We start from the raw sequence: 18,984 nt of genomic DNA, 5'->3' as shown, positions 1-18,984 counted from the left end.
GTTTAGTTTACTTCATCTTGGATTTATTCTTGAACTTGATTGAGCCATTAACACTCAACTGAAGATCCTTTACATAGGATATATCCTATAAGTATTTCAAGTTTTTCAATGCTAAAGTGACTGATTTTTTTTTTTTTTTAAATTGAGACTATCAAGAAAACTTAATAAGTGTTAGCAGCCTCTCTAATGTAGCTAAACTTCATAGTGTTTAATAGTGACCTTTAGTATGTGAGCAGGTTTCCTCCTTTAAGAGTTAAGGTGAAAAGGTCATTGTCAAAAACTTAATGGCTTCTTCTCAGACTTGATGAAATTCACCTCTGTTTTCTGCACCTGCCTTTCTCCCTGCTTCTCTTCCCCATTGGAAAAGTGTTATCTTTTCACAAAATCATCTACATCCAACACTGCATTTCTGATTTTGTGAGTATAATGACATCCTGCCTATTTGTACCTCCTTCTATGCACTCTTTTTCAATTTCTTTAAGGAATTGTATTTTTGTAGAGCAAAATAAATTACTTACTACAGGACTGGAAATGTTTAGTAAGTGTATTAGGTGAAAACTGTCATGGTCTTGTCCAACCAAATTTAAGTTCAAGCCATGAACTCGAATGACTTATAGTACCTCTTTTGCAATATTACCGTTTTTGTTATTTCACATACTTTGCATTCAGTGTTAAACACTGAGGACTGGTCATAGTCTGCTTGTTATGCACTTGCCTTTTTTGAGCTTTTATATTGTATGCTTGCATAATATGACCAGCTAACGAGCAATGAGGTGGAATGTTTTCTCTAGTATTTAGCTAACTGACAAATATATTGCAGGTGCCTATTTACTAACACATTTTGTCAGCCTACTCTTTTCCACTTCATGAAACAAGTAATTACACATCTTTTAATCTTAACCAGTATTTCTTTGGTCAGTTATGTTTTTGTCTTTTTCTGTCAGAATCTTTTGCTATAGTCTTCCAGTTTTTATATCCTTGTCACTTCTTTTCCTGCAGCCATGCACACAAATAAATTACAATTGTAATGCCTACAGTCCATTCTGCTTAGTCTTGTGTAGAAGTATGAAAGCTGAGATCCCACAGTAACAAGGCAATTTTGTTTTTCCTTAGGTTGTTGATTGGTTTAGTGGTGAATTCTGTTATGTATTTTCTCTATTTTTTTTTTTTTAAACTTGGGTTATTTCAGTGGAAGTACTGATTATAAATGGAAAAAAAAGGCGCAATTTAATTCTTGTAATGTTTGCTTTCAATCACACCTGAGAAAATGCTGAAATTTACAAGTTGGGTCACTTACATCTTGTGGAAGCTGCAAGTGTCTGCAACACCACTGGAGAGAGCTGTATGCTGAGATAAGTTGATACTGAATACCATCTACTTCCTTAATCTTTGGGAGGCTTTCTCTAATGAATTTTGAAAAAAATCTTATCAGCAGAAATGGGGATTTGTCTGGGATCATTTCCTAACTGATTGCAAGGGGGACTACTATATTCTGTGTAAGTTACTTGAGGTTTTTTAGCAGTCATATGCTGACTTTGGTATCATGGCTTGTTTTAATGTTTTGTTCTGTATTCTTACGTGTTCTTTTTCTGAGTCCGCCAAATCCTCTGCACATTATGAAAATATCTCCTCTTGCACAGTAACTACCTGCACGTCTTTTCATTTTCCACAGTGTGTACTTAATATATTAATAAAGAAACTTAATGCACTTTGCCATATTTTCTAATGGAAGGTTGAGAAATAGCATTTCTTAATTTAAACAGGTGTTATTACTTACATATTGACTGTCAAAGGATTGCTATTAATGAGACTTCTGTAGTGAAACCCAGTACTTTTTCATGTCATTTGCTGGGCTGAGAGTGTTACTTTTTGCCTTACACTGTTCTTCATTCTGGAAGACCTTTAATTAGTCATTTCTGTAAATTCTTCCTATATCAGACCTTACTATGTATAGTGTTGCCTTGCAGAAATAGGAAGCTAACATTTTCTTGATACTATGAATAATACTAGTATCTTGATTTAATGATAGTTAAGTAAACAGTATAACATTTCTAAAAGTGAATGGAAAGTATTCATCTAGACATTGTATCTGAATCAGAATGAAAAATGACTTGGATTTAAATGAACGTACTTGGTCCAACATTCTGAAGTTTTCTGTTATACTCAACAGCAGAAAATTAACTGCCAAATTTCATCTTGGAGTGGCTTTTTATAGCTGAGTTATAACTCCTTAGCAGTAGATTTATTATGGAAATAGATTTAATTTAGTGGCACTTACATGCTGAAAGTCTTTAACACCTAAGTCGCTTCTTACTTTGATCAATTGTTGTCAATCAGCTATACACAGCAGGAATTTACCGGGATGTAAAAATTTTCTGTAAGTGGCCTAAATCATTAAATTATTTGTGTTTTATTAATAATCCTGCTGAAGTAGAAAGATGCCTACCTCTTCCACTTCTGTAAGTTGCTGAGTACCTTGTTGTGTCTTTTGTAGAAATTACAGTTTGACCAGTTTCTTCATACATGCTGTATTGTTGGAGCAAAGTTAGTGCTGTCAAAGTATTTGTCATGGTTTATATTTATTCATACAAAGATGTTACCTACTGAGGGTGCAAAAATAAAAAAATAGATATAAATCATAAAAAGAAATAACAAACAGCATGTTGACAGAGGAACAGAGCTTTGGAGTGAACTCTCTATTGTAGTTTACAAGTAGAAAAGGATTTGACTTTCTCCAAATATTCCCTGAGACAATTTACGGAAAATGTTCTTGGGTCTTCTAAACTGTCTTTGTATTCTTGATGCAGTGGCCTATGACAATGAGAGGCCACTGGTCACACTGCTTGGTTGTGGAGAACAGGTTGATGAATATTTGCAAATCCTTTTTCTTGGCTACACTTTCTTATTGTTGGAGTGATACGAACTGTGTAAACACATATCTTAAACTCCCTACAGATTGCAACTTTCTTCCATGCCAGCAATTTATTAAATTCACTTAGGTTTCTAATAGCTTTGTGAATGTGAAGAAAGTGTTATTCCCAGTGGCTCATTGTAAAATATCTTGCAAAAAATAGATTTAAAAGTATAAGTACTTGTATAGGTCAAATTTATGTAAGCTTTCTTAAATTTTGTATATGTACTTGAAAAATACTGATCTCAAGATGTAACTACATAAATAATTACATGTAGTTCATTGAAAGTTCTGAAAAATGAGCATGATGAAGTTTGTAAAGTTGAGCACTTTCTATTCCTAATGTTTGGATTCTGAATTTTAAAGAGTAGGCAATAGTAAGGCAGGAGAACAACTTGCAAGGAATATAGGAATTGATTTGCTAAAGCTTGCTTCATCTCTTGGAAAAGATTTCTACAAAAATATCCGAAGGATTAAGATTTAAACGCATGTATGGATCTCTGAGAAGGTGCTGTGGACACACACAATCATAGAATGGTTTGGGTTGGCCTTCCTAGTTAGAACTAGATGACCTTCAAGATAATCTAGTTCCACCCCCCCTGCCATGGGCAGGGACACCTTCCACTAGACCAGGTTGCTCAAAGCCCCGTCCAACCTGGCCCTGAACACTTCCAGAAAGGGGGCATCCACAACTTCTCTGGGCAACCTGTTCCAGTGTCTCACCACCCTCACAGGAAAGAATTTTGTCCTAATATCAAATCTAAATCTGCCTTCTTTTAGTTTAAAACTGTTACACCTTGTCCTATCACTACACTCCCTGATAAAGAGTCCCTCCCCATCTTTCCTGTAGGCCCCCTTCAAGTACTGGAAGGCCACTATAAGGTCTCCCTGGAGCCTTCTCTTCTCCAGGCTGAACAACCCCAACTCTCTCAGCCTGTCCTCATAAGGGAGGTGCTCCAGCTTCCCGATCATCTTCATGGCATCCTCTGCAGTTGCTCTAGTAGGTTCTGTGGGGGCCCCAGGGCTGGATGCAGTACTCCAGGTGGAGTCTCGTGAGAGCAGAGTAGAGGGAGAGAATCACCTCCCTCAACCTCCTGACCACGCTTCTCTTGAAGCAGCCCAGGATACGGTTGGTTTTCTGGGCTGCAAATGCGCATTGGTAGTTCATAGTCAGTTTTCTATCCACAAATACCCCCAAGTCTTTCTCTGCAGGGCTAATCTCAATCTATTCATTGCCCAGCCTGTATTTGTGCTTGGGATTGCCCCAACCCACGTACAGGACCTTGCGCTTAGCCTTGTTGAGCTTCATGAGGTTTGCACATGAAAAAAAAAGCTTTTTGAAATTCAGTCATTGGATATCACCTTTCTGGCTTATGGATTTTCATGCTTATGTTCTAGATACAGCTTGACTTGAGGCTACTGTTCTTAGCTGTCACTGTCTTCCTTTTCCCTGACAGAAGTTAACTGAAACAGCTGGTATAACTGTTATGTGAAATCACAGAGACTTTTATTTGGCTAGAATCAGGTTAAGAACAATCCCCTCCCCGAATTCTAGATCCTGCTGAGTGTTCAACACGGCTTATTTTGACAGAGCTAGGTATGCACACCTATACTGGAAGTCCAGAAAGAGCAGAAACTTCTAGCAGTGGGATGTAACAAGCTAATTCAGTTTTAAGTAATGGTTGAAGTTATAATTGTTGTACAAGGTGGCAGTTTAGCACTGGATTTTCTCTTATTGCATGATAGGTTTTGGTTTTTACTATTTCTTTTATACGATTTTTTTTTTTCCCTAGTAAAGCTTACTATTAATCCTAAAGTACTTTGAGGAGTGATCTGCAATTTTGTATTACATAGGAAGTTTAAAAGGTTTATTATTCTTTGTCCCTTATGGTCCAAGTAATAATCTATTTCATTGAACCTTTTTGGAATTAATTTTTGGTCCTATAAGATTAGCTGTATTAATTCCTAGTGTTTTCTATACTTTTGAGAGGGATAGGTTATGTACCCTATTATGTAACCTTGGCAGGTTGCTAGGTGCCCACCCAGCTGCTCTCTTGCTCCCCCAGCTCAACAGAACGGGGCAGAAAATAAGATGAAAAAACTTACGGGTCAATATAAATACAGGGAGATTGCTTACCAATAACCATCATCGGCAAAACAGACTTGACTTGGGGAAGACTAATTTAATTAAAAGTAGAGCATTAAAAAAAGTAGGAAGAGTAGAGCCAATTAAAAGTAGAGCAGGATGGTGAGAAACAAAGGCAAAACTAAGGACACCTTCTCCCCAACCCGCCCTTCTTTCCAGGCCCAACTTCACTCCTTCGTTTCTGACTTTTCTAATGTTCCCCTTCCCTGTCGAGCAGTGCAGGGGAGATAAGGAAGAGGGGTTGTAAGCAGTTCATAACCCTTCATCTCTTCCACTCTTTCCTTGTACTTTTTCCCCTGCTGCAACATGGGTCCTGACCAAGGGATGCAGTCCTTCACGAATGTCTCCAATGTGGGTCCTTCCTGTGAACTGCAGATCTTCAAGAACTGCTCCAGTGTGGGCTCTTCCTGTGAGGTGGTCCTTCTGGAGCAGACTGCTCTAGCGTGGGTCCCCTGCGGAGTCACAGTTCTTGTGAGGAGCTTGCTCCACTGTGAGCTCCTCTCCACAGGCTGCAGTGTGGATATCTGCTCTGACATGGTGCTCGATGGGCTGCCAAATGACCTGTGTCACTATGGTTTTCTGCGTGAGCTGCAGGGCAGTCTGCTCCAGTGCCTGGAATATCTCCTCCCTCTCCTTCACTGACCTTGTTGTCTGCAGGGTTGTTTAGCTCACATTTTTCTTGCTTCACTCTCATAGCTACTGTGCAGCATTTTTTACCATTTCTTAAATATGTTATCACAGAGACGCTACCAGTATGACTGATGGGCTCGACTTTGGCCAGGGGTGAGTCTGTTTTGGAGCTGGCTCTAACTGGCTCCGTCCACCATGGGGGCAGCCCCCCCTGCTACCAAAACCTTGCCACAAAAACACAAGACAGATGTTCAATTTCAAACCCAGACCTTGGATGCCACTCAAGCTTAAAAGCTTGGTTGCATGTCAGTTGAACATATCATCTGGACAGTTCAACTTGACCATAATATATGAGTTTTAGTCTTTGAATTATTTCAAAATGTACTCCAAATGGGACTATAGCACCATGTTCTAATCAGGTTTCCACTGCGGTTGATCTGATCTGACAGCTGTCCACCACTGGAAAGGGGAGTTTTGTTCCCCAGTTCACTTAGTTCCTGTTTCTTCCCTTGAGTTAGCTTTGATGCTTGTCACATGCTTTTCAAAAACAATTAGGCTTGTTTTTCTGAGTTGGTGAGTTTGGATGATCCTCTTCTATACATTCTTGGATTGAGGGGAGCAAGACTCCCTTCTGCTGTGATGAGCTGCTAAAATTAATTTAGCTATGACATATGACATCATCTCATCTGAAAGCTAGAATGGAATATTTATGTCAAACAGCAAGATGAGTGAATTTGGTTACATCTTTGTGTTTTTGAGGAGTTTTAGATTTACTGGCATCACAGTGCATTAAAAAATATAACAGGGATAAAGGTGGTGTCATTATTTTCCTGAGAGTGTTAGAAAAAGTTACTTCAGTGATTTTTGTTCCATCCCAGCTTTCTTACTATGTTTTTACCACAAGTGCAAGTATGTAGCACTCAGTTCAACTACCATGTATATTTAGGTACAGAGATGATGACAGAAACTGAGTTGTTTTTTGTGTAGCTATTGAAGTGCATTGCATATCATGCCTGTTGAATGTTGTCTGATTATGTTCATTCTATTCATTTCCCCATTTCCTTAAAAAAAAGTATGTATTCTTTAAAAGTATTTAAATGTCAACATTAACTTTTGTAAAAGATTAGTAAAGATGAAACAAAATCTGTAATTTACATTGTTACTGTGAAATGTGGACTGAAGAATACAAAACATGTTGGATTATTTTTTGGGGGTGGATTTGAGTATATTTCATGTTCCTGTTCTTCAGTGTAGAATGACAGTGGCTTGGGCCAATGAGTCTCAATTATGGTGGGTTGCACCCTCCTGTTGTAGAACATGCTTCTAGCCCATCTCTTCTAGTGGATTCTGATTGATTTTTATTTCTGATGTTATAGTTCTGAGAAGTTCAAAGTGCACATAGATCCTCCTTGTTCAGGAGGTCAGTAAAGAAAATGCCTGACTTGGAATTCACAGTTCAGGAAAGTGGTGACTGTGAGGAAGTGTTTCAAACTTTTAAATAAATAAATAAAAATATCAAGGCAGTGGCAAAGAAACTTTGTTTCCTTTGTTGCATTCTTGACTTGTAACAGCCTTGATACAGTCTTTTTCTGAAATTGTTATTATCCCAACGCATGCCATCTATTTTTTTCCCCACTGTCTTTTGTATTAATTGCTTTTATATAAGTAAAGCTTCCAATTCAGCTTCCTGCTCTTCAGCAGTGGAACTTTGCATAGTTTAGGGTGGATTAGGTGGCAGTCTGCATTTGCATCAGTTTAAAGGGACTGGGAAACCATGTAACTGAGTTGTTTTCATAGCTGGAATCTAGGAAGAAGGTATCATTGCTTATCTGCAGTCTTTGGCTTAAAACTTGTCTTTATGGCATAGAGGTCTGCTCTGTTCCTATCCCCACTTCATTCTGTAAATGCTGCTTGTCTGGCAGTATTGGCAATTTAAAATTAGTAATGTGTAGCACTTCAACAGCACTGCTGTTTAGACTTTTGGGGAAATTGTGCTCTAGCTAATTGTTTGGAAAACACGAAGTCCGCTTCACGTGTGTTCTCAGAGAGTTTAAAAATCCAAGTTGGCTAGGACTTATTATTGTGAAGTGATAGAAATGATTCATACAATAAGATTCTTGGTTGCATCTCTGTGTGAAGATCAAATATAATGAGGAGTTTTAGCTTTTTTCTGTTGTGTACATCTTTAAAGTTTTGTTGTAGTATAGGACAATCTACCTGAATATCAAAACCATTGCTGTCTGCCACCATATAGATTACTGAAAACAATCAACATATTTTCTCTTTCTTTTTTTTTTTTTTTTTTTTTGTATGGGGTGGTTTGGTATCCTATGAGTTGGATTTTGTTTGTAAAAGTGGGATGGATAAGGTAAACATAAACTAGCTAATCAACACTGACCTCTTAATTTCTTTCCACAGTGTTAAAATTGTGAAATCATGGCTCATTCAAAGACGAGAGCCAATGACGGAAAAATCACATATCCTCCAGGAGTCAAAGAAATCTCTGATAAAATATCTAAAGAAGAGATGGTGAGAAGGCTAAAGGTTAGTAAGCAAGTAACTGCAGATTGAAGTTTCTTGTATACAGCATTCAATGATCCAATCCTATTTCTATATTTTCTGTCTGAAAGGATTATTTTTTTTCCTTTGGGCTTTACCTTTTCTGTGCTCAAAAGGAGGAACGTACTGGCTGTTGTGCCTTTTGTTCTACCACTTTGACTTGTCCAAAAATGTTTAAATGAGTTTAAAAAATCACAAATGGAAATAAGCTATATTAATTTAAAATACTACTAAAATTTTATTTCAGCTCCTGCAGTAAGTCAGTACTTTTAGAGAAGAAAATACTGGAAAACATGAAAAGAGAGTCATAATTTTGGAAATAGTATGGATGCCTCAGAATACATTCCTTTTATGCATTTGTGCTCTTTGGGTTGATTATAAAACCCTTTATTCTCATTATTTTAGCCTGTGTTGTAATGAAGGTAGTCTTTCATTATACTATGTGTTTCTGTCTCCTGAATTTCTTGACCACTTTATTTGGTCTAATTCTACAATAAGGTTGTTATTTGGGGGATAATTATGTAGCTACAGTTCTTTATCTACCCAGGTACCCTCACAAAAAGGTAGTCCTGTTAGTATTGTGCAGAAGGAATGCCTGCAGCTTGGGCTTGCCTGTGAAACAGAAGGAACAGATGTGGGAGAGGAACCTTCAGTATTCTAACAGCTGGAAAGGCTTAATTTGGAGTTGGTTTTCTTAAGAAGTAGTTTTAAGTCAGTTGGAAGTACTGTTAAATGAACAAAACCCAATAAAACCCCAAGGATTCCTTCTCCCTTCCCCCCAGTAACCTGCCTGTGCTTTGGGAATTGGGCTGATAGAGTGCAGTATACTGACTGAAGTCTATGATGTTGAGTAGAAGACGACATTTATAACTTCATGTATGAGTGACTCCTAACAGAAGAAATTATTTGTTAAGCACTTGCATATTTTTTTCAGTTTGTGAAAATGCATACAGTCCTTACTGATACTTTTTTCACCTATGGTTTAATTTCATTTTTTGCCTTGAATGTCCAGTTCCTTCTGTTCTGTTTTGACTTTAATTCTCAGGATTGTGTAATTCAGTCTTTATTACCATTCTGTTAATTTTAACAAGAGTTGAACTCCTTAAAATAACTCTGCCTCTGTGATTCAAATACGAAATTGGAGAAAAGCATAATTACTTTGTTTTGTAAATAGGTTTTTCTTCAAAAAGTTTTTTAAATATAAGAATTCTCACCAACTAGCAGCTACCAGTTATGGCTTTTCTTGCCTTTGTTCTATTTAGGTGTTAAATGCTTGGTGTATTTTTTTCTTTTTCTTCCATAACTTTAGTATACTGGATCCTAATAATGGGCATTTTATTTTAGTCTTCTAGGACAATGTGCAGGCTGCTGGACTGCATGGGATTTATATATGCTTTTGCTGAAAGTGTGTGCTCCGCTTCTGGGCGGCACAGGGGATAAACTTGTCTTCAAAGCAGTAGTAGAGAAAAACCTGAAATTGAAAGAGAATAGAGGGAAAATACGTTGTAACCCTAAATACTTTAGGAAGAAATAAATATTTGGAATAAAGCTTTGATATTTTCTAAATTTTTCAGTGAATGGCTGTAACAATGAATGCTGTTGTATTTTTTGAATTGGCCAACTTGATTATGTGGTTTCTCAAAAAGATTTGTGAAGTACTACGGCTAGACTTTCAGTAGCTCTTCTGAAGACTGTGTGTTCGGACCATTGATAGAGGGTTTAACTAGGTCCTTCTTGTACCCTGAAAAATAAGACACTGGTTACTCAAGTAAGTGCTGCTGCATTGCTAATAATGCTTCTGATAGAAGTTGCACAAAACCAGAGAAGGAACTTTCAGTAAGGCACCCTGTTACACAGAGTACAGAATTTTGTGTACTGATATCTGTGTGTCTATTTAGATGGTTGTGAAAACGTTCATGGATATGGACCAGGACTCGGAAGAAGAAAAGGAGCTCTACCTAAATCTTGCTTTACATCTTGCTTCAGATTTTTTCCTCAAACATCCCGATAAGGATGTACGTTTGTTGGTAGCATGTTGTCTTGCTGATATCTTCAGAATTTATGCCCCCGAAGCTCCATATACTTCACCGGATAAACTAAAGGTAAATTGAATTAACCTCTTTTTCTGGATCCGTTTTTTAAACTGAATAATTAATATAACTGATTATAACTTACACACCACCCCACCCCCGACCACCCCCACCACCCCCCCATTTCTGATCCAGCCTTAAGCAGTCAAAGGTTTTCACTTGATTCTGGGATTAGGGGTGTTTTGATCAGGTCAAATGTTCATCAGATAGTGATATATAGTTCATCATTCAATAACTTGGAGAGTTTTGGATTTATATTGAAAATAAATATGTTACTGAACTGTCATTGGGATTTACAGGTAGTGGTCTGTAAATAGTCTGTTTAGAAATATTAATATATCTGTAGCTTTTATCACGATCTCTTGAAAGTTAGCCAGTTCCTTCAATTGGAAAAATACCCCTGCTGTTTCCAATTAAATGACCAAGAGATTATGACTGTATTTTTATAGATAAAGGCTCTATCCTCTGTATAAAAATACTTTTTCTTTGTTTCAATAATGATTTCTGATGTGAATTGGAAAATTCTACAATTACAAACATCACTGATCCCACTAGATGGAGATGGTTGATAGAGGAATTCCAGGTTTGAAAAGGCAGTACAGATTTGTCCCATTTGTTTCAGAAAAAAAAAGTTTTAGATTGTTTTGTATTTTTCTTTTTTACTTTTTATTAATAGAAATCTAATTTTCTTTCCAACTCAGAAAATCAACCTACTTCCCTTACACAGTCTGAATCTAGAGTGATGAACCGAATCTTACAGAAAATCGATCAGGGGAAAATAACAGTGAAAAATGTGTGCTTTTTTTGTCTCCCTGATTTAAGAGTGTGTAGGGGCTTTTTGTTTTGTTTTTGTTTATGGTTTTTTTCCACAGTAGGATAAAGAAGTGGTTGTGGTGCAATGTATATCTATTATCACTCAAGAAGAAAACACTTAATTTCTGATCTAGAGGTTGCACCAGAAGTGCTTCATAAGTAGGACAAACTACAGTTTGAACTGTAGTACGTCCTTTGTTACCAGACATACTGGAAGGATACCTAGGGATTTCTGTTAGCTGTATTTTCTTAATTCTGAATTGTTGCACCTCTGATTACACACTATCTAGTTACCTTACTTATTGATTTACACCATCTTCAACTGGAGACAAACATTAGCTTTCTCTGCTGTGCTGTATTTAAGTCTGGTTTTCAGGCATCCTGATTTCTACTTCAGTTTTGAGTATATGTTTTCCTTTGCTTGTTAGTTTTAGAGGTTTTTTTCCTCTCTTTCTGAGTTGGACTAACAAATAAGAATATTCCTCCTTACAGAATTTGATCTGTCAAATGCTGCTAAAATCAAAATTTATAGTATGTAATATTGGAAGGTTTACATTACTGATCTCATATTTGGACTGTAAACATACTAGTACTTGGATGGAGCTCTGAGCAGACTAGGAACTTCTACTGTCAGCATTCAGTTCTGTAACCTGTGCAGATTTCAGAATTCAGTTTCTTGATGCAGATTTCTAAACACATCTTGAGAAATAAAGAAGGGACAAACAATAGAGGCCTTTGCATAGGGCTACTGAGGTAGGTTTTTGCAAACCTGTTTCTGCTGAATGCAGCTTTTGTGGTTGCAGGACAAGCTCTGATACAAATGTCAAAGAATTCCATCTGCTTTATGACAAAGAGGTAAGAGGAAGGATGCTTCCTCTTTGGCCATATCTTGGCACTATATTTACCCAATATTTAATATCATATCCATACCACAGCTTTGAATCTTTTTTAGTATGTTTAGCACCAAAGTTGAAGATGACAAAGGAAGTGCTGAAAAGGATAATTTCTTGAGGGGAAAACTTAAATCTTACGTTTTTGCCCTTGCTTCAGACTCTCTGGTTCTCTTTGTATTGCATGCATTGTGCAAGTTTCTCTTTTTTATGTGTATTCTCAGTATAAATCTTAGATTCCTCTCTGAGTGTTGAAAGAGCTTAGACAACGGGGATGTGAAATGCCATGAGTAGTCTAGAAGCAGAACTGGAGCAGGATTGCTCTTCTGGGATCTGGAAGCTTCTATCTCTAAGTCCTCCTCAGTCTGGGGAAAGCCTGGACCCAAATCTAATTTTCTGGGGGAAGATGTTCTAAGTACTGGTATGTCTCAAATAAAATCACTTGGACAGATGGACTGTCTACCTGACTTGGCTGAAATTGAGGTGTTTGAGGGTGTATGTGGTAGCAGAACTTCAACTATCTGAATGTGTTGTGTGGTAAAAGCCATGGCTCTGGTGCTTACTGAAGCCATTATGTGGTTAATTGGTATCAAGACAACAATCCAGAAAACTTTCGAAGTTATTCCTCAAGTTGAAGTATAAGCACTTCTGTTTTTAGAGTCTGGGTTCTAATGTAGACTTGCTTTCTGGAGTCTGATGTGAAACCGTATTGTCCAGTTTGTGAAAGTGTTGCAGTTTCTTCAGCCAAAGTTTATTTTATCCTGTGTTTTTCATGTATAAATGCATGTTCAAATAGTATATTCCATATCCCCAAAAAAGGGAAAGTCTTTGGGTCATATTACACTAGGTATTAAAAATTAGTGAGTAGTTTTGAGTTTAGTCTGTTTTGCTTTCTTTGAAACAGGAATAGGAGAAAATAAATAAAATTAGGAGTAAATAATTACTTTTTTTAAAACGATGCCATTATTATTTGTGAAACATTCAGATGCTAGATGTATTGTACACGTATGCTATTCATTAATGTATGTATTCATATACAGTACAGTGAGTATTAAAAATAGGAAAACTGGTTTCGGTCACAATAGGATCTTTGAATCACATTCAGTAAATAAGTGTGGCATACTGAGCTCCAGGATAAAAGGTGAAGATACTTTATTAAATGAACTGGTTGAGATTCATCTGTACAAGTAAAGTCTAACAGAATAATTATACCTAGGGCATGAGTTCTAAGATGAAATAGTTTTTATGTTTGGCATTGGTCATTCTCTTGGATGCTCCCTTTCTTATTTAATTGAATCTTATCCTTCACTGAGGCTCAGTTTGTATGTCTTCTAAACTTCACAGCACCTTCTGGTGTACCAGTTTTCAGATGATGGAACTAATTTTGGGTGAGCTGATGGCCTGCTAGTGGTTCAGGCACTAGTTTTAAAGGGGGGATTCGTCAGATTGGCTTTTGACTGTGGGCTGAATGCTCTTTAATGGTTGGAGTCCATTAGGTGTGTCCTTTGAACTGCGTCTTTTGGTTTAATTTCAGCTGAAGAGTCTAGTTCATGTGCTCTGTATCTGATCTGAAGTGTGAACCAATGATTCTTCTGATCATCCTTACTTAATACTTCAAAGGCACACAACCTTGATCCAAATTCAAATATTACTGCAGCTGTATCTCTGAGCAATGTGTATGCTGTGCTTTTTTGCCAAGAGATGATGATGTCACATGTAATTTAATTCTTGTTTTTACCTAGAATGACAGTAAATGCTCAGCTTAATGATTAAGGCTGGATTATTGTTGTAGTAGTGTTAGAAAAAAAGAACCCCCTTTCCATCTTTTATCCATCTCATTTTTCTTGGTGGGGTGAGGGGGATATGGTCCTTTGAAAATGTTATAGAAAAGCTTTCTGGATTATTTCTGGGATAGTTTTTTTCAGGGTTGACTGTAAGGCTTTCTTGTATTTATTATGGCAATTTTATACTTTCTGGAATTTATTTGATTTATACCTAGATTGTCAGATGAAATATTATAGATACAGTTGAGGTTGTGAACACTGTTTCTGGTGATATGTACTTCTGAATCTTTTGATTTAACATATTAGTTATGAATTTCTACCTGTTAATTATCTGAATGTAAAAGCATTTTAAAATAAGACACCTTCCTGTGTGTTTCCATTCTGTCCATAATCGACTGTTTGCTCCTTATAACCTGCTGGAATTTATTTTGTGCAAGACTTTTTCTGAAGAAGTCTTCAATATTGAAAGTTGATAAGAAGCAGGAGAAACACAGTTTATTAGTTTTGCAAGAGATGTGATCTGTGTCAGTAGCATGATGACTGAGAAATGCACAGACAATGGAGTGTAAACATACAATACTCCTAGGAAAGCTGCAGTTGCCTTCTGCTTTTTTCCCCTTCTGTTGAAACCTAGTGCAGTATAAAGCAAAGATGTAAAATTCATTGTCCTTCTGGATAGCTTTTTGACTTCTGCAGCATGGCAGCCTGTTGCAGCTCTGTTGGTTGAGTGTTTTTCTTTAGAAAAGAAAAACTTTTGCTTCCTTACAAAAAAGTTACTTTCTCAACCCTTTAAAGAAACATGAAGCATTTTAAAATTACTCCTTGACATACTCAGTGATGTATTTGTAGATCATCTTTTGGACAGTGAAATAGTGTGTTTGTCATGGTTGCATATTTTGTAGTGATGAATAATACTAGTAACTAAAAAAGGTAATTATTTTAATTTTGAAAGTGTCATTGCAATTGATTAAATAACTGTCACTTGTTTCTTTTCAGGATATATTTATGTTCATAACAAGGCAACTTAAAGGTTTAGAAGATACAAAAAGCCCCCAGTTTAATCGATATTTTTATTTGCTTGAGGTAAGCTTCGTAACTTACTTCATAATAACTGTTAAATGTCACTTTTCAATTTCATCTTGTATTAACTACTCCTTTTATTTTTTCCTGTTCAATGCAGAATATTGCTTGGGTCAAGTCTTATAACATATGCTTTGAATTAGAAGACAGCAATGAGATTTTTACGCAGTTGTACAGAACACTGTTTTCAGTAATAAAGTAAGTATTGTCACCCCCAATTATAATGTATTATTGCATGGTTGAGGTCAGATATTTCTAACTTAGGTGTTCAGTCTATTGTATGACTTTTGGTGTTAATGAGCTTAGTTTTGTAATTCTGTTTAAAGAAGGTAGCAGTATAAATATAACAAGCTGTCAGTTTTGCCTGTTTTAATTAAGCAAGACACACTGCAAATCATCTTTTTTTCCTAAGAAACTTTGATTGTCTTTTACTGCATTTATTTTATTTTGTTCTTGAAATTAAATTGTGCAGTATGTAATTCTAAGGAATTTGGAGGATTATTGCTATAAAAATGTGAGTCAGAAAAGAGTGAACACTGGAAGGTATTGCTAGAGGTGATCTAGTCTGCTCCCTTGCTCAAACCAGGTCAGCTAGAGCAGATTGCCCAGCACTGTAGCCAGTTGGGTTTTGAGCTTCTCCAAGGATGGAGACTCCATGGCCTCTCTGGGCAACCTTCTACTTACTGCTCAATCACCCTTAGATTTAAAAGTTTGTCTGTCTTATGTTTAAATGATATGTCCTATGTTTCACTTTGTGCCTGTCACCTCTTGTCCTGTTACTGGACACCACTGAGAAGAGTCTCGCCCTATCTCTTTTACTCCAAATATCAGGTATTTAAACATAGAAAGTTCCTCCCTAAGTCATCTCTTCCTGTGGCTAAAAAAAAAAAAAAATGGCAGCTGTCTCAGCCTCTCCTTGTACGAGATCTGCTCCAGTCCCTTTATCTTTGTGGCCCTTTGCTGGACTGACTCCAGGATGTCCATGTCTCTTGTGCTGGGAAGCCCAGAACTGGACCCAGCACTCCAGGTGAAGTCTCACCAGTGTTGAGTAGAGGAGAGGGATGTTCTAGTACACTTTTAATGGCAGGGGTAGATACCATCCTCTTACTCTTTTACTACAGTAGTAAATGAAGAGAGCATGAGACCCAAGAACATTTTGGTAAGTGGTATATGCAGCCAAGAAAGAAACTTAAGTATTTTGACTTGTCAGAGAACTTGTGATTTATTATATTCCTTGTTGTTTGGCATCACTACAGGGAGGACTCTGAATGGAAGTTGCACTTTATATGAATAGTACACTAAGAATTCTTGTTTTTTAATTTCAGCAATGGTCATAACCAAAAAGTACACATGCACATGGTTGATCTAATGAGCTCTATCATTTGTGAGGGAGATACTGTGTCACAGGAACTTTTGGATACAGTGTTAGTTAATCTAGTGCCAGCACATAAGGTAAGACTTAATAGTGGCTTAATTTTTTTTGTAATCGTGATTCATTGGATGTATGTATTCAGATATTTAGATTTCATTGAGAGAACAGCTGTAGCAAATGTGTTCCTATTACCTGAATCTTTTTCAGGAAACAAAAAATTTTTAATAGCCAGAACATTCAGTAGAGTTTCATTGCTTTTATTCCCTTGCCATAAACCAAAGTATCAGTGGTCAAAGTAATCTAAAAGCTTTAATGTCATATAAATTTAGACCGTTTTTTTTTAGATATGGTCAATACCAGTAGAACTTAATATAAAAGATACATAAATCCTTTGGAAAGCTTTTAATTAGTGTAATGCTGTATCAATAGCTCAAACAAATGTAGTGCCCTGAGTGGGAGGGGAAAGAAGTTGTGACTGCTGATTTGTAATTGGCTCTGTTGTATTTCAGGAATGTTGACTTGGTGTTATTGAAAGCACATTGGTATGTTTTTGATGCAGCCATAGAACTAACTATATTCAGAAATGGTGGTGCCTGAAGAGCAGCCCTTAATGTCTTTCCTTAATGAGTAATGTTTTGTCAAAAAAAAAAAAAAATGTCTGACAGGTGAACTGAGAAAAACCTTCAAACTGTGTGTGTATTGTGACACTTAGATGTTTAAAAAGCAAGGAAGTCTGACTTCTTTATTCAGGAAACTAGCTGGGCCCTACTGGAATCTCTTGGGCTACAGTGTAGAAGGTGGCTTGTAAGTTGGATATGACAAAAAGGATTCTGGGAAATTATCTAGAAAATGTGTACTTAGCTGGATTTTGGACAGTTTTGGCTGTCGTCTGACAGTTGTGGGTTGTTTTTTGTTTTTTTTTTTAAGTATATTCAGGAAAGGGCTAACATATCTTTTAGAAACTACAGTAGGGTTAAGTGGGTACTCACTGAGAGATTTTTGCAGCTTCAGAATGCATTTTCCTTTTCTTGAAACAGTGATGTATCTGAAGAAAGCGAGTAGACTTTTCATAAGGCACTCTGAAGAATATAACATGTAACACAACATAGTGTGCCTTACCACAAGCCATCAATTTCAGTAAATAAACAGCACATAAATTGCTAAGACAAAAATAAGACTAAATGCTTAGTATAGATCAGGGTGGGGGTTTTTGTTTGTTTTGGTTTTGTTTTTTTTCCCTTCACTAGAAATGTTTTAGCTGTGTTCTTCAAGGAATCTAGTATTTTTGTTCCAGGACCAGACTGAAATTTGTGTGGCTAAAATTCAGATTTACAAAGTAAAGCCTTGGAATACAAGAAACAAAACCAAGACTATGCAAAATAGTTTAGTTTGTATTTTCTCAGTTGTTAAGCATTTGTTGTTTCTTTGTGTCACCTGTGTTCAACATGATTTGACTGTAATGTTTTTATGATTCATGTTTAGTAAACTGACTTTGAGTTGAAGAATTTGCATCCTGTTAGCATTGAAACCATTCTGGTTTATAGTGGATTTAGAGTTATTGACTGAACATTTTAATAGGATAAGGTATTTGGGGTTTTGCATATCCTTCTGCTTCTGTTATAATCAAACTGGCTCTTTGGATAGGCTAATAGTTCACAGCTTGCTTTCTAACTAAAATAGTTCGATAACTTTAGACCATATTCTGAGTACTTTTACCTTTGTTTTACTTAAACCTTTTCCATACTAATGGAAGGAAGCTTCTAATACTTTTGTATTTAATCTCAATATCTTCATGTAGTGTTTATAATTTTGGAGCTTACGTAGTCATTCAACCACTTTCTGTGTCTACCAATGTCATGTTGGAAAAGTGTAATGAGTTCAGAGTGAGACTTTTTCTGCTCATGTCCACTGAACACAAAATTACAAGGGGGTTAAGGATAAGGTCCACCATAAAGAAGAACTATGCCTTAGCTCACTTAGTCAATATGCTGTACAAGTTGTAGGAAGGGAAAACTGAAAAATCAGACTGGCCACTGAAGATGGCATAATGGCAAGTGTTGGTGTAATGGTGAGTAGGGAACCCTTATCTCACCAGATTCCCTGGGGACCGAAAGAATATTTTTGCTGGAGTGGAAGGAGCATAGATTTGTTACTAGCTCAGGTTTGAAAATGATCAGATTTGAGAGGTTGTTGTAGATACAACATCTGTGTGTGTAGCAAGTGACACGGGCAAGCAGTGTGTTTTTAATACAGCCAGAAGGAAGGTTGCACCTGTGAGAGAATGTGGAGTGCCCTTGTGCACTGAATGACTGTATTCTAGAAAATAGTAGCAGAGCTAGTATGACTCTTGGTATATAAACAGTTGTATTGGGTAACACTAGGCTGAAGACTTAAGGAGTTTAATCTGTATAATATATTGAAAGAGCAGCCTGTAAGTGTGTTTTGGGAACAGAAGGTTCAAACAGCTCTGTTAGTTTTGCATCCTGGATTCTGATGTCCAGTGGCTGAAATTCAACATTAAACAGATTGATGCAAAATTATATGAATATTTTAAGAGTTGTAGTAAGTAATTGAACAGATTATCAAAGGTTAATTCAATGCTGTTACCACTTAAAACCAAGGTCAATGTTTTTCCCAAGAGGAATGACAGATATTGCCCATAGTCCCGAGTAGTAAGTCTAATAAGCAATGGTGCTAGCAGGATGGCTG

The 18,984-nt window shown here is 36.7% G+C and overlaps 1 protein-coding gene across 3 annotated transcripts in view; it reads left to right on the top strand.

The window, feature by feature from the left end:
- The window catches only part of PDS5B (PDS5 cohesin associated factor B), a 119,650-nt gene that overhangs the window by 12,960 nt on the left and 87,706 nt on the right, over positions 1 to 18,984 (top strand). For all 3 annotated transcript variants that reach the window (XM_074859849.1, XM_074859851.1, XM_074859848.1), the window contains exons 2-6: positions 8,106 to 8,231; positions 10,145 to 10,348; positions 14,820 to 14,906; positions 15,004 to 15,101; positions 16,229 to 16,355. In XM_074859849.1, the coding sequence (XP_074715950.1) occupies positions 8,124 to 8,231; positions 10,145 to 10,348; positions 14,820 to 14,906; positions 15,004 to 15,101; positions 16,229 to 16,355 (624 nt within the window). In that variant the 5' untranslated portion in view covers positions 8,106 to 8,123. The remainder of the gene's footprint in view (positions 1 to 8,105; positions 8,232 to 10,144; positions 10,349 to 14,819; positions 14,907 to 15,003; positions 15,102 to 16,228; positions 16,356 to 18,984) is intronic.

This window comes from Strix uralensis, chromosome 2, assembly GCF_047716275.1.
Source record: "Strix uralensis isolate ZFMK-TIS-50842 chromosome 2, bStrUra1, whole genome shotgun sequence".
Lineage (NCBI taxonomy): Eukaryota > Metazoa > Chordata > Aves > Strigiformes > Strigidae > Strix > Strix uralensis.
This window is presented reverse-complemented; position numbering and strand designations above follow the sequence as displayed.